Here is a 13,419-nt window from a genome sequence, read left to right as displayed (position 1 = left end):
CAAGAGGGTCCTCACACCATCAGTGCTCGGGCCCTAAAAAATCTTATATTATGTTTCACAGAATAAAGTCAAATTGGTTTGAATGACACAAGGGCAAGTAAATGACAGATTTTTCATTTTTGGGTGAATATGATTTTCTTTTTACCCATATTGTTTCCAGTTTCCCTTAACTTCCTTTGCCTATCCAAAACAATTTTCTTTTCCGCTGATGTAACCAAAAAATATTAACCATTAATATCAAAGTCTACATTTCAATTCTATAAAATGGATTAAATCAAGTTCAGTCCTATATAATTTTCCACTGAATATTCCGCTTTACTCAGACATGAAAAAATGCGGTAAATGTATTTTCAATGCTACTTCAAGTTAAAAGTGATGTCTTTTTTCATGTTAAATGACTTGTTAGCCCAACTTAATGGTTAATTGGTGATCTTCTTCTTTACCTGGTCTACAGGTGATCTATTTCTGTCCAAAATAGTGTATTTATGAGATACGTGCACAACGTGGTAACGGATTTTCTTTGAGCCTATAGTCAAAGTTGGGGACTTGTCAATTATAAGGATCATAGTGAGGGCTAATTGGAACTGGTTGCAATTGTGAATTTTGACATTATTATTTAGTTTTATATGCATTTGTGTAGCTCATGGATATTAGAGTTAACTAAAATAAAACTAAAACCATTTAATACTTAATGTACAGACCAATGGCAGAGTAGTTATAGCTGCTAAATTGTGATTTTATATGACTTTAATAGTTTGCAATGAACAACAGTAGCATATTCGTGCGGCTTGCATGCGTTTACCTTGCTTGGGGTTGATGTCCTGTGGGTGGTGTCCCGAGTGTGGGCCGGGGGCGAAGTGCTCGTCACTGTATGTGATCAGAGGGGTGAGGGGGTGAACGGCATGGGACGGCTGAACCACCGGCACCTTATTTGACTGCAAAACACAGAGGAAAAAAAAACTGATATTGTAACACGTCATCAAATGTGACAGAGGCATTCAGATTAACAAATGGGCAACAAGCCAAAAAAGTTGAGCATGCACACTTCCAGCTCACCCACAATGCTGATGTGTGGATTGTCTACCGCAGTAGTTTGGGGCAGAAACGAATGAATAAAGAAGGGGGGTTGGGAGAGACAGAGTGTGGGTTAGAGGAGGAGAGAATGAGAAACAGGGAGGGAGGATGGGAACGCCACAGGGCAGAGGCAGACCAGAGGTCTCGGGGCTGAAGATCAAAGGGAATCATTAGCCAGTGAATAAGGGAGTTCATTACAGAGCCCCGGCCGTCTGCGGTGGAACTAAGCAGGGTTAATCACGTCAGCAGCGGACTCAACACACACACACACACACAGCTCTGAGCTGACTCACAAAGCAGTGCTCAGCACACCACAAAAGGACATCAAGTACACAGTGTGCAAGAACATGTAGCAATTTTTCGGATAATTGGTGAGCTTCTCCTTTACCTGGTCTACATATGATCTATTTCTGTCCAGAATAGTTTATTTATGAGAGACGTAACTGCCAAACTCTGGGCTTGTCAATAAAATAATCAAAGTGGAAGCTAATTGGTACTGGTTGCAATTGTGAATTTTGACTAACTTAATTTAATTGCATTTGTGTAGCTCATGGATATTATAGTTAACTAAAATAAAACCATGAAAGAACATTTTTGTTACTTGAAATACTATCAATTTTAACCCAAAAAAATAATAATAATAACTTGCCATAGCAACATTTCTTATTTTCATTTATTTGAACTTGATGTACTAAAACAGCTAAAACTCCAATTTTTTTTTAATAAATACTTCATAGATATTTAAAAAAACACAAAACACAACAAAATTACCAAATCTTTAGTTACATTTAAAATGGAAAGTATAAAAATTAAAACTATTTCAAAACATTGGTAAAGACTATAATAGAATCTCAATGATACTAAATCAACACTTTGTAGCTTTGATATAGCAAGAAAGCATATAGAAAAATATTTTTATTATTTTTATTGATCAATGGCATGAGAATGATGAAATACATAAAGCATCATTACACATCCACATCCTTCACAATTCATTATTTTGCACTAGCGCGATAAAAACTGCATTTGCTAGCAAGTAAAAAAATAAAAAAATAAAGACACTTGAACACACATTTGATGGAAGACTTGAAGGCAGCTTATAATCAAATCATATTTCAACAAATGCATTAAAAATGTCCTATGAAATCAATCTGAATACAAAAACAAACACGAAATAATTTATTGATTTCCTACTGTTCCCTAAAAGTTAATTAAGCTTCAGCTGTATTGAATCTCCACAACTTTACCCGTCTCGCACGGGTAAGCGTCCCACCCGTGCCACAGGCAAAACTCCTACAGGCATGAATGAGTGGTTTGTCCTAATTTGGGAGCAAAGGTTGTTGTTTTCCGACCAGCTTATTGGCCAGAGAGGCAGGTGTAGGGTGCCATTTCCTCGGCAGACGTACTGCTGTAAAACCAGGGGGAAGGAAGAGTGTGTCTGTGTGCGTTTGGGATGGGGGCGTTATTTTGGAGTCTCTCAGACACTGGAGCGTCTGAGAGGGAGGATGATGAGATGAATGGCATTCTCTGGAAAGATCCCAGCTCTGATAGCCAACACTAGGAGTTCCAAACATGTCCAAAACGCCTACATTTTCCAAGGCATTTTTTGGGAGTCTTGATGCTGATGATACACAACTGTATATTTCTTTATTACTCAATGCTTTTGAAAATGCCAGATGTAGGACATGCACTTGGATCCATTGTTGGTCCTGGAAAAACAAATATAGTCCTAGCACTATCCCTAACCCAAACCCTAGTAAAACCAAAGTAAAATGTTAGGTTGATCATGTTATTGAAGCCCTAAGCTCTAAGTGTATCCCTAAAATATGCTGGGAATGTTGTTCCAAGACCAACAAGGATGTTGAACAAGGAGCATGTCCTATTTGGTGTAGCAAATATTATATTTAACCACTTTTAGAAGGTTATTTCGACCCCACTTTTGGGGTAATAATAACTTAAACGTATATAAACTTTGCTTTACTTCAGTACAAAGGAAACAAATTGTAGTCAGCTGGAATGTCGTTTTGAGACCAAGAACAAGCCTCTGCCAACCTTTCACATCTGCAGTCAATCGAACAAACTTGAAATTGGTACTGGGCGAATGTTATGTGCCCAATTAATATTCATGAGTCAGGCTGACAAGGTTTATGATGGGTCAGATTCTGAAGGGATGATTATTTTTTTTTAAGACTTGTTTATCAGTATGATGGCTGATCTAATCTAAATAAGTGAAATCACATGCTTCAAAGGAAACAAACAAATTGTATACACTGGTGCTGTACAGATAAAATTATAACAAATATAACATTATTAATTAATTAAAAGCAATAGTAAAACATCTGCTTTTCTCTTTTTACAAAATAATCAAATAATAAACAAAAATTTGCCTGTTAATCATTTACTCCATTTTGTGGGTTCAACTGATGGTCAGAGGTCACGGCTAATCTGGACTAGTAGTTTAAAAAAAAGTCTCTTTTGCTACCTTAAGGAAACCTTATCCCTGACTCGCCCTCATTACTAATATGTGACTGGGGGCAGTAGCTACTGTGAAAGGCCTTCACTGGAAGACTGCACGATAGCATCCTTACCCCCTCTTCATTTTACGCCTCTCAGCTCTTATTGGCTTTCCTCTGGGAGAGAGATAAGAAGCAGGCATATTTTTCATTTAAGCCCCTAGTCTCTGTCTCCGAGTAAAGGAGAAAAAGAGATACCAAGGAGCGGAGGAAGAACTTAAAACAGTTTGAGTTGAAGAAAGGAGTCCAACGCAAGCATGATACAAAAGACCCCACAAACTCTCTAGTATGTCAATACGGGGTCCTCGACTCACGGCAGCCATGAAAAGTGGGAGCTGGCACTTTGCGTTCCACCTTATTCGATCGGGGCCTCTTTTATGTCCTCTCAGTCGCAGCTGTCAGAGCCCATTTCTCTCAACTTCTTAATAAACTGCCATCTCGGAGCATTGCATGAAGCTAAAATTCCAGCTGGGAACCTCAAGACTGCAGCGCCAATTCGTAGGGGCCCCCGACGCACAACCTTGAAAAATGCTCACTCTTCCACAAAAAAAAAGAGAGAAAGAAATAAAATGTCATATTTAAAATACATTCAGCTTTCCAAAAATGTGGTTGCCTTTAATATAAGGCGGCAGGGTTTGGTTCTTTTGGCTTTCTGTGGTCTTAAATAAAAGTCACGCAGAGTGATTCACCGCCACTCAAGGCCATTCAAATCCTTCCAGGTGGTTTGAGATCACAGGCTGTGCCACCCAGTTCCCAACCCGGCTCAATTGCGTATTAAACTAAAAACACTTTCGCCCCCGGCCAGGAAGTGGCCGGACACCCCGAATGCCCACAGGAACCCGGGTCGGATGGTGCCATGGCGATTTATCCCCAAGGATCTCTCAGGGGCCAGATTTTTCACAGGCCAGGGCGACAGGATATGGCACGGACGTACCTCCCCCCGTTCTCTCTTTTATTATGAAGAAAAATAATAGGCTTAGGTTTTTCTATTCATATTTGCAGAGAGGCGGTGCCGATTGAAAAGAAGCATGTCCATTTAGGATTTTATAAGCAGGTCTGGCCAACCCTGCCTCTAGAGCCTCTCAGATGTGGTTTAAAAGAAATTTCATTGTGCAAAACTCAAGCTGGCTGAGGGCCTGCAGAAAATCTAGAGGGAAAAGCAAGAGTGCGGGAAATGGCAAACTTGGGTGCAATGAGTTGGGAGACAAAATGGACACTTTTCACTTTTCAAACACTGAAAGATAAAGAAAATTATGAGGTCTAGATGATAACCCCTTTTCTGTCTCTCACAGCAGGTTGAGGTTTACCATCCAGATATGGCTTTCCAAACCAAAAACCTAACAACGCTCATTGCATTGCAAAAAAAACCCAAAAACTGACTGCAGCAACATTTCTGCCAAAAAAAAGTTGCTTCTTGTGTGTTTTGCAACACTTTCAAAGTGAAATGTCCAGCGAGTAGCGCTGAAAGCACATCAACTTTTATCCGAAACAGATCTGGTAACGCTTTATTATGTTGGTTGTTGTATGTATCGCAGCAGTTCAGAAAGGAAAAGTCTGGCGAGTTGCACTAAAAGGTTAATGCTCCATCACGTTTAAAAAAATAACGTACCAACTACACTAATCCTGATGCCAAACCGAACTAATAGTGTTGTCAAAAGCCAGCATTGAGAAAACACATTTGTTGAAGCAACCATGCTATTTACGCTGCTTCTACAAGACTTTGAGCTTGTTTATCCTGACTGGTGTTTCATGGGATTCGTACCCGATCGCTTCGCATCGCAAGTGCAATACTATAACATGTGAGTTACAGAGCAAGTTTACTACATCAGAAAATCCATACATATGGAGCTGGTTATGTGATGCAAATGTCTAAATAGAATAGTTTACAAATCATGCACTATGGTAAAAGTTTTCTTAACTATGTGAAAATAAGTCAGATATTAACAGATAATTAATATAAGAGGTAATAGATAATTAATATAAGATAATTTATTAAAATCGATCTCTGTAAGTAGTAATATAAGAATTGTTGATGTTTTACTGCCCCTAGTGTTCATTTCAGCTGTAAACCGCGGTTAAATACTTATGCGTTTGTAGTTTTGCATAATTTGTAGAGGCACATTTTTCCAATCATCCTATGTTGCCCAAAACATTGTCAGTATGTTACCAACAAGCGTTTTCTTCGCACCACCAGCCCTTTGTCCTCTACTCAATTATCTCATTTCCGTGGTGTTGAGGGGAGGGGGGGCGGGGGGGGGGGGGGTATAATAATCGCTTCCCTCTACTGTAATTTATATGCAATGAGGACTTCTCATGCCGGCGGCTACAATAAAGCGGCTGAGTGAAAGAGCGCAAGGTGTTTTGCAAACATTCGAGAGTTGGCAACTTAAGTGGTAACGACAGATTGCCATACAGCTACAAATCTAGGTGAAATCCCTGTATACTGTTCACCTATGAGAGAGATGACCACACATGAATAAAAGGAAATTAAAGAGTGAATGCAATGCATGCATAGGTACGTTCAAACAAGCCATATATTCAGGTCGTTCTGGGTTCAATACGCATAATAATGAAGATCACCACATAAAATATATTTTCAATGAATCCAAATATATGAGAAGGTCAGTAAGCGATTCTATCACACTAGTCTTGTCTATGTCAGCATGTATAAGTCTTGTGGCAATACTTTTGAAATGGTGTGTATTTTAGTAGTGTTTGTAAGATGAATGAGTTGAAACCTTCTTCTGTCATAAATTGACATTGACACAATGGTAATTTAGATTTAACCCTGAAAATGCATTTAAAGCACTGTGTAAGATGCCTACCTTTCCCAAATCAAAATCAGATTAAGCAATAAAAAAAATTTGCTATTAAAAAAAAAGAAAAAAAAAAGAGAGAATTCTGGTGTTGGAACATGGAAGTTACAAGCATAAAAAAACATGATATATATGAATGAATAAATAAATCCAGTGGGTGTCGTACAGAAAAAAAGTACTAAAATAACAATAATTGTTAGAGGAGGGAGTTGAAATTAACTTAATTGTAAACTGTAAATAGACATACACAAAGATAACGTGTATTTAACCCTGAACATTTCTTTAGCACTATACAGGAAAATCTGAATAAACAAGCAAAAAACTAAAAATTGTTGTGAGAATGAAATTGCTTTAGGTTTGTGACTATTGAGACATTTGACAAAACACAGTCCACTCCTGAATAGAAACACACCCTGAAACGCAAACCAAAACAGTTCTCGCCCACAAACACACACACACACACACACACACACACACACACACACACACACACACACACACACACACACACACACACACACACACACACACACACACACACACACACACACACACACACACACACACACACACACACACACACACACACACACACACACACACACACACACACACACACACACACACACACACACACACACACACCCTAGCCCAGGTGTGCATACCCGCATCCCATTGGTGGAATGCATGACCTTTAAATAACAAAGATAAACACACACACACACACACACACACGTTGCCCATTCAATTCGATATATTGGTCCCTTTAAAGCCCCAGTAAGTGAGCAACCCCAGTGCTGAGACGCCCAAAATAAAGAGAGGCCCCCAGTCTAGAGCGGTGGGTTATAAATGGAATATGATATTGGCAGGACGGCCTGTTGGCTCTGGGGCTTAATGTAACCAAACCCAATTAATGAAGAGCTCTCATGGCACATGCCACATGCCCAAGGTAACGATACAAACAAGAGGAGGAACCGAAGGGTGGATGGAGAGTGAGAGAGGTAGAGGAGACGGGAACGAATGGAGGAAAGCCTGCCCTAAAGGCTTTAAAAGAAAGAGAGCGAGCGAAAGACAGACCTTATTTGAATCATTCTCAGAGACAAGTCTATTTTGAACACTGTTGTCAGAACCTGGATATTACACCCACCAAAATATAATAATCAAAAAAAAAAAAAAGAGAAATGTATATTTTACATTTGATCAGGTGGTTTGTACAGAAAAAAATAAATAAGAAATAAGAAGAAAACATTTTATATCCTTTGGGATTTTACAACAACAAAAAACTAAACGAAACCATTAAGTAGGGACTGTACAAAAATAATTAGTACCATATTAAGAACAAAAAAAAATTAATTAACAAAAATAATTTAAAAAAAAAATGTATTTCGCCATACCAACTCTTCAATCCGTGTGCTAGGTTAAGTTGAAAGCATGGCATTCAGAAATCTGACAGCAGTGCACCAGCTATCATCTGCAATAGTCAAGCAGAGGAGCAGAACTTCAAACATCTCACCTATTAATGTCCCAGAAAACCACATCACCGGCATATGCAGTGCTGCATTCTGACAGATGTGAACCATAAAACAAACACAAATCTGATACATAAAAGCTGTAACTGCGCCAACCCGGATGAAATAATAGGCGACGCACGCCACGGACGAGGAATTTTAATCTCATTGAGAATAAAATACAATATTTATCAAGACAATAAGGCGACAATAATGCTGCCTAACTGACAACAAAGGATTAAGTGGAAAGTGTTGAGTGGGCCGTGACGTTTACAATTATACAGACATTGCTGATTGGTTGTGAGGTAATATGGTCACAGATTATATAAGGGTCCTTAGCATCCTGCTGCACGTTCACCTTGAGGCTTACGCAGAGCTCATTTTCACAGCAGGACCTGGTCACTTCAAAGCGCCACCGAAAGGTCAAACATTCCACTGAAGTGGACCGGTCAGCGGGCAACGCAGCATCCACTGGCCAAACACACACACACAACGTGCTATTAGCATGCATTCTGACACAACAGCCACACACATTAAACTTTAAAAGCCAGCACGACTTCTACATGCCAAACACACGCATTCGTGATCCTCACATTGTTGTTGGAAGTGTGGAAAGCATGTGAATGAACACTTGTTTATTCCTTTCTTTCATACCAAGCCAGCTCTCGCTCTCGCTCTCACTCGGTTATTTATGGAAGGCCGATACTCCAACATAATCAGACTGGCCAATCGCTGCTATGCAACATGCTAGCGCTAGCTTTACAGACAATGAAAATTAAACAGCTCAGTAGGAAAGCACAAATTAAAGAGAAACATGGCGAAGGCAAACCCTCCCAAAGAAAGTTCATTTTCATCTTACTAATAAGTATTTTTGGTTGATATATATATATCTACATAATCATGAAGGTCTCTAGAATCATCCAAACAAAACAAATCTTACAAGAGATCTATAGTTTTTTGTATACTTAGTCAAAATTCCAACCGGCAACCCAAATGCCTTGTAAGTACATATATCATGGGGAAATGGGTATACTGTTTTAATAGGTTAATAAATCAAGTTTTAGTGCTTTTTCCTTTCATAATATCCTACCTAAAACCCTTTAACTAACATCTCTACTGTCCAGTAGACGTATTTGTATATAAATATAAAGTAAAATATTTTCATATTTTTTTCATTAACTTTTTGTCTTTAGATTTTTGATACACAATGCCCTGATGGGGAAACTTAATGGCTGCACTTTGTTCTGCACTATGTTCCACCACTTTAAGACAAATGTATTTGTTGTTTGTTTTGTTTATCATACACAAGAGATTAGAAGCTAGATGCAGCTTTTTTGGAGTTCGCATCGAATGTTCTTTGACTGTTATACATCATAAATCTGTTTATGAATAAAGATTTATCTGTTGAAAGCAGTTATTTTGAGTTAGATGCCAAATGTTCTCCTCCTGTTCAAATTTGACATTGAAGGGGTGCATTCAACATATTTGCCCACCTGCAACTATAGTTGCCGCACATTCAAATTAGATTTTCAAGAAAAGAAAAAAGAACCTGGGGAAAATAAATGCAGAATAGTTCACAGAGGGCACTATTAACACAACTATATGCATGAAACCATTCAGAAAAATTTGGGCACAAATGGGTTAATGGACCAGTTGTCAGTTGGGTTATAGCGGTGAATGGCATGTGCTCTAAAAGCAAAAAATCTGCTTATAGAAAAAAACTGCAATAGCGTTTCCACGACTTTCCAAAAAAGGGGAAAAATATTGAGAGATTGATTTACAGCAGTCAGAAGAGAGAAAGATGTCAGATTTGCTGTCACTCCCTCAGTCATTGTATTAGAAACACCCTCACAGCAGCGTTAATTTGCTTTTTGTCATTTACTGACAAGGTAATATAACAATATATAGCCTTATAAATGTGTATTCAGTTTTGTAAAAATTTGACTAGATTTGCAATGTTGATAACTATGGAAACGAGTCATCACAGTCCGTGAAAAGGTTCCATAACGATAAATTGTCAGAAATCAACTAAACTAATGAGACAAAAATAAATAGGCCTAATAAATAATATAAAATAAAAACACTTTTTAAGAGACAAAATTAAGAAAATAAAAATACATGCAATTTAAATGTAAAAAATTACATTTAAATTTTTGGTTTATGTTTTATTCTATTTTAATATACATAAAAAAAAGTTTTGTTTATTTTTAAATTAAACATTTATTTAAATTCATATTTATTTTAATAATACTTTAAAATAAGTACATGGATACAATTATATAAAATTGACATTAAAATAAATGCATTTTAAAAAAAAAATAGATAAATAGTCTTTTCTACAGAAATAATTGGTCCCACCACAAGGTTAAGAGCAGAATCATTACCAAAAAAAAAAGTACCCATTTCAACTCCTCAATTGCTGTAATAGTTTATCCTCACGATAATAGCTCAGAACACCTAACTTCACAGCAATCACCAAAAACAACCTAGCATCATGGCAGTGAGTTACCCATCATGGCAGTGAGCGCCACTTAAACACGCTTCCCTCAAAACATAAAAAAAAAATCTGAGTCTTTTCAACGACACAAATAAAGAAGGAAGCGGTGGAAGACGTATCAAGTTCTCGAGTAATTTCTGAGCAGGCGTTTGAAGGAATGGGATTTGCCTGGCATGTGCAGACGGTGTTTGCCAGCACATTCACACAGGTATACGGCACATAAATGGCTGCCACTCTGGATTTGGGAGGTACTTGCAGCGAGGGGAGAATGAGACCGGTGGGGGAGCTTGAGGGGTGGAACAATCCGCTCCCTCGCAGGCTCAGGTTAATGTTTGAGTGAAGCGGTGATCCTCTGCAACACACGTGTGTTTGTTAGCGTGTGAGCGCGTGCACGTGTGACTGTACCTGCAAAATCAGAAGTGCTGGGCTGTTGTGAATGGAGCTACTTCAGATGCCGGATAGTGACCTAGTTTCACACTCTCAGCTACAAAGCCTGAGCTTTACGGCCCAGAGTTAGGGATTGAGATGAGAAGAAAAGAGGAAGCAGAGCAGGGGGAGGGTGGGAAAGAGACAGAAGTCTACACTGGTTGAAAGCAAATTAACATAGCAGAAGATGTGGATTTCTGCGCTGCACACATCATAAACGTTCAATAGTTGCACACGTTTTCTCTGAGCACTGCAACGGTCATGTTATGACATCACGCTCTGTGGCATCTTTTTTAAAAACAAGCTCAACATATAACAATTATTATAAATCAAAAATATACAATCTACTCCACTTTCCTGCAATGCTGCGAGCCTGCAGCTTTAAGGATTGTGTTCTGTTAGTTCAGTTAAAAGATCACTGCATCACACGTCGATCTTCTATTGGACACACGTCTTCACGTGATACAAATTCGCAGCTCAGAGTTCGCCAAAATTGAACTTTTGAGCGCAGCGAAAGGTTAAACTTCTTTGCATGAGCTTGTGTTTCCAGTGCTCGGCAATGAGATGAAATGTGCAGTGTAATTGCCCATTTGATACCACTCCAAAAAAAAAACTCTCCTGAAAACCTTCCCCAAATAAACCCACTATATCCCAAGCATACCGTTATATTTAAAGGTAAAGTGTCCATTTTCTAAAGTGCTAAGTAAACTTTTCCACAGGTAGCAATGTCAATGTCATGGGTTTGATTCCCAGAGAATCCATGAAATGATAACATCATAATAAAAATGCACAGTAAGAACTGTCTGCCAATTGCGTATAAGTACATTTCTACGAGACGGCAATACAATAAATGAATGACTTGAAATTAAGAAAACAGTAAATTCTGCTTGTTTCTTGAGATAAATCCAGTCTTCTGTATGTTTGGAAACCATTATTTTTCCAATTACCTTTGCCACCACGAGCTCTGCAGAAAATACATACTCTGCCTTTCAAGGTGCAGTAAGAGATTTGAAAAACGCTGTTTCAATGTGAATCGGTCCGAGCACCGAAACACACTTGTAGCCAATCAGCAGTAAGGGGGAGGGAGAGCGCTTAGTGCACAAGACAGACATTAGCAGAACGATTATAGAAAGAGAGAGATGGCAGAGAAAATACAAAAGCGGAAAATGCCAAGGAAAAAGAAGGGTTACGATCAAGCAAAATGCAGCATATCTTAGTTCTGCGAAACACAGAAAAACCAACGTTACTTGCGTATCAAGAAGAAATAAAGCAACCTTAAGGCCTCTACAGCGCTGGAAAGCTTCTCTGATATTAACGCAGGTCCTTCCCTTTTGCCTGATCGTAAGCCTTCTTTTAAAATTTAGATGTTCCAGGAACATCTAAACGTCCACCGCCCGGTTAAAAGATCAGTTCCCAAAGTGTCTCTGAAAAGTGAGATAACATTCTCCTAATATATGTTTTCTTCTTTTGGTTCCCCTTTTAGTGATCACTTTAACTCCTTAATCTTGTCACATTTGTAATATATTAGCTATTTTGATTATCTATCGTGTTATGTAGGGAGCTGTTCATGAAAATTAGGGATGCACAATGTCAGCAACCATATCTGTATCAGATCTTATCATTATCGGCCTGAAAATTAAAGTCGATAAATAATGTCTTTGCCATCGAATAAGTAGAGGAGATAGATAATAATTCGACCTGAACTATCGTAGTAACACGAAATGCTTTCACTTATCGATGACATCATACCCTCAGACGGCAGGCATTGGGTAGGGGCCTGTTTGTTTTGGTGATTTCAAATATCAACAGTGTTTACCAGATATGCCCAATTCCGCAATAATCTGCATAAAGTACAGTAAATAACAATAAAGTACAGTCACATACAGTATTCCGTTTATATGATTCTGCATTCCATCACAGAAATCATAAGGCATATGAAATCATATGATACTCTGGTCACTAATATAACTAGGTCCCTCCTTTATTGCAAGTCTATTTTAGAGATATTTTATCCACCAGATGAAAATTAAGTCTTATCAATGAGAAAAATAATAGTACACCTGTCCTCAACAAGCCGAATGGTTGCATGTTATTCATGTTCCATTAATTAAAAAAATGGTTTTAGTTATTTCCCAAAATCAATTTTCTTATTATTTATCTTCGTTACTTGTTCAGTTCTCCGTCACAGAGATAATTTAAAAAGTAAATGTGATATTTCTCAAAGACCGCAAGAGATCAAAATCTATTCCGTCAGATTCAAGACTAAATGAGTCTCAATAAGACAGAGGGATCAATTGTAACAACCCTACATCTTCACTCTTTTATCACATAAAGCCTTTGTTGCACTGTTTTGCTTGTAGGTAGGACAATACCGCATTACGCACAAACCTCTCATATAAATGTGGCCTCCCCACATTGTGAGGGAATTAGCTAGTTAACCTCAACACAACTGCTTTTCAATTTAGCATCAGCCAGTGAAAACCCTCAGTCTGAAAGCGCACACACACACACTCGGACTATAATCCCTGAAGAACAAATGACTTTTCTCAACCCACGCATGACTAGGGAGCACTTCAACAAGCTCT

The 13,419-nt window shown here is 38.3% G+C and overlaps 1 protein-coding gene across 3 annotated transcripts in view; it reads right to left on the bottom strand.

Annotated features, from left to right (window-relative positions):
• Positions 1–13,419, bottom strand: part of lef1 (lymphoid enhancer-binding factor 1) — a 42,716-nt gene that overhangs the window by 17,064 nt on the left and 12,233 nt on the right. For all 3 annotated transcript variants that reach the window (XM_077246159.1, XM_077246157.1, XM_077246158.1), the window contains exon 4: positions 803–935. In XM_077246159.1, coding sequence (XP_077102274.1) covers positions 803–935 — 133 coding nt within the window. The remainder of the gene's footprint in view (positions 1–802; positions 936–13,419) is intronic.

The sequence above is a fragment of the Siphateles boraxobius genome, unplaced genomic scaffold (genome assembly GCF_051911475.1).
Source record: "Siphateles boraxobius isolate OS27281-9 unplaced genomic scaffold, OSU_SipBor_1 29, whole genome shotgun sequence".
Taxonomy (NCBI): domain Eukaryota; kingdom Metazoa; phylum Chordata; class Actinopteri; order Cypriniformes; family Leuciscidae; genus Siphateles; species Siphateles boraxobius.
The sequence above is the reverse complement of the archived record's forward strand: the minus strand, read 5'-3'. Positions and strand labels throughout refer to the sequence as shown.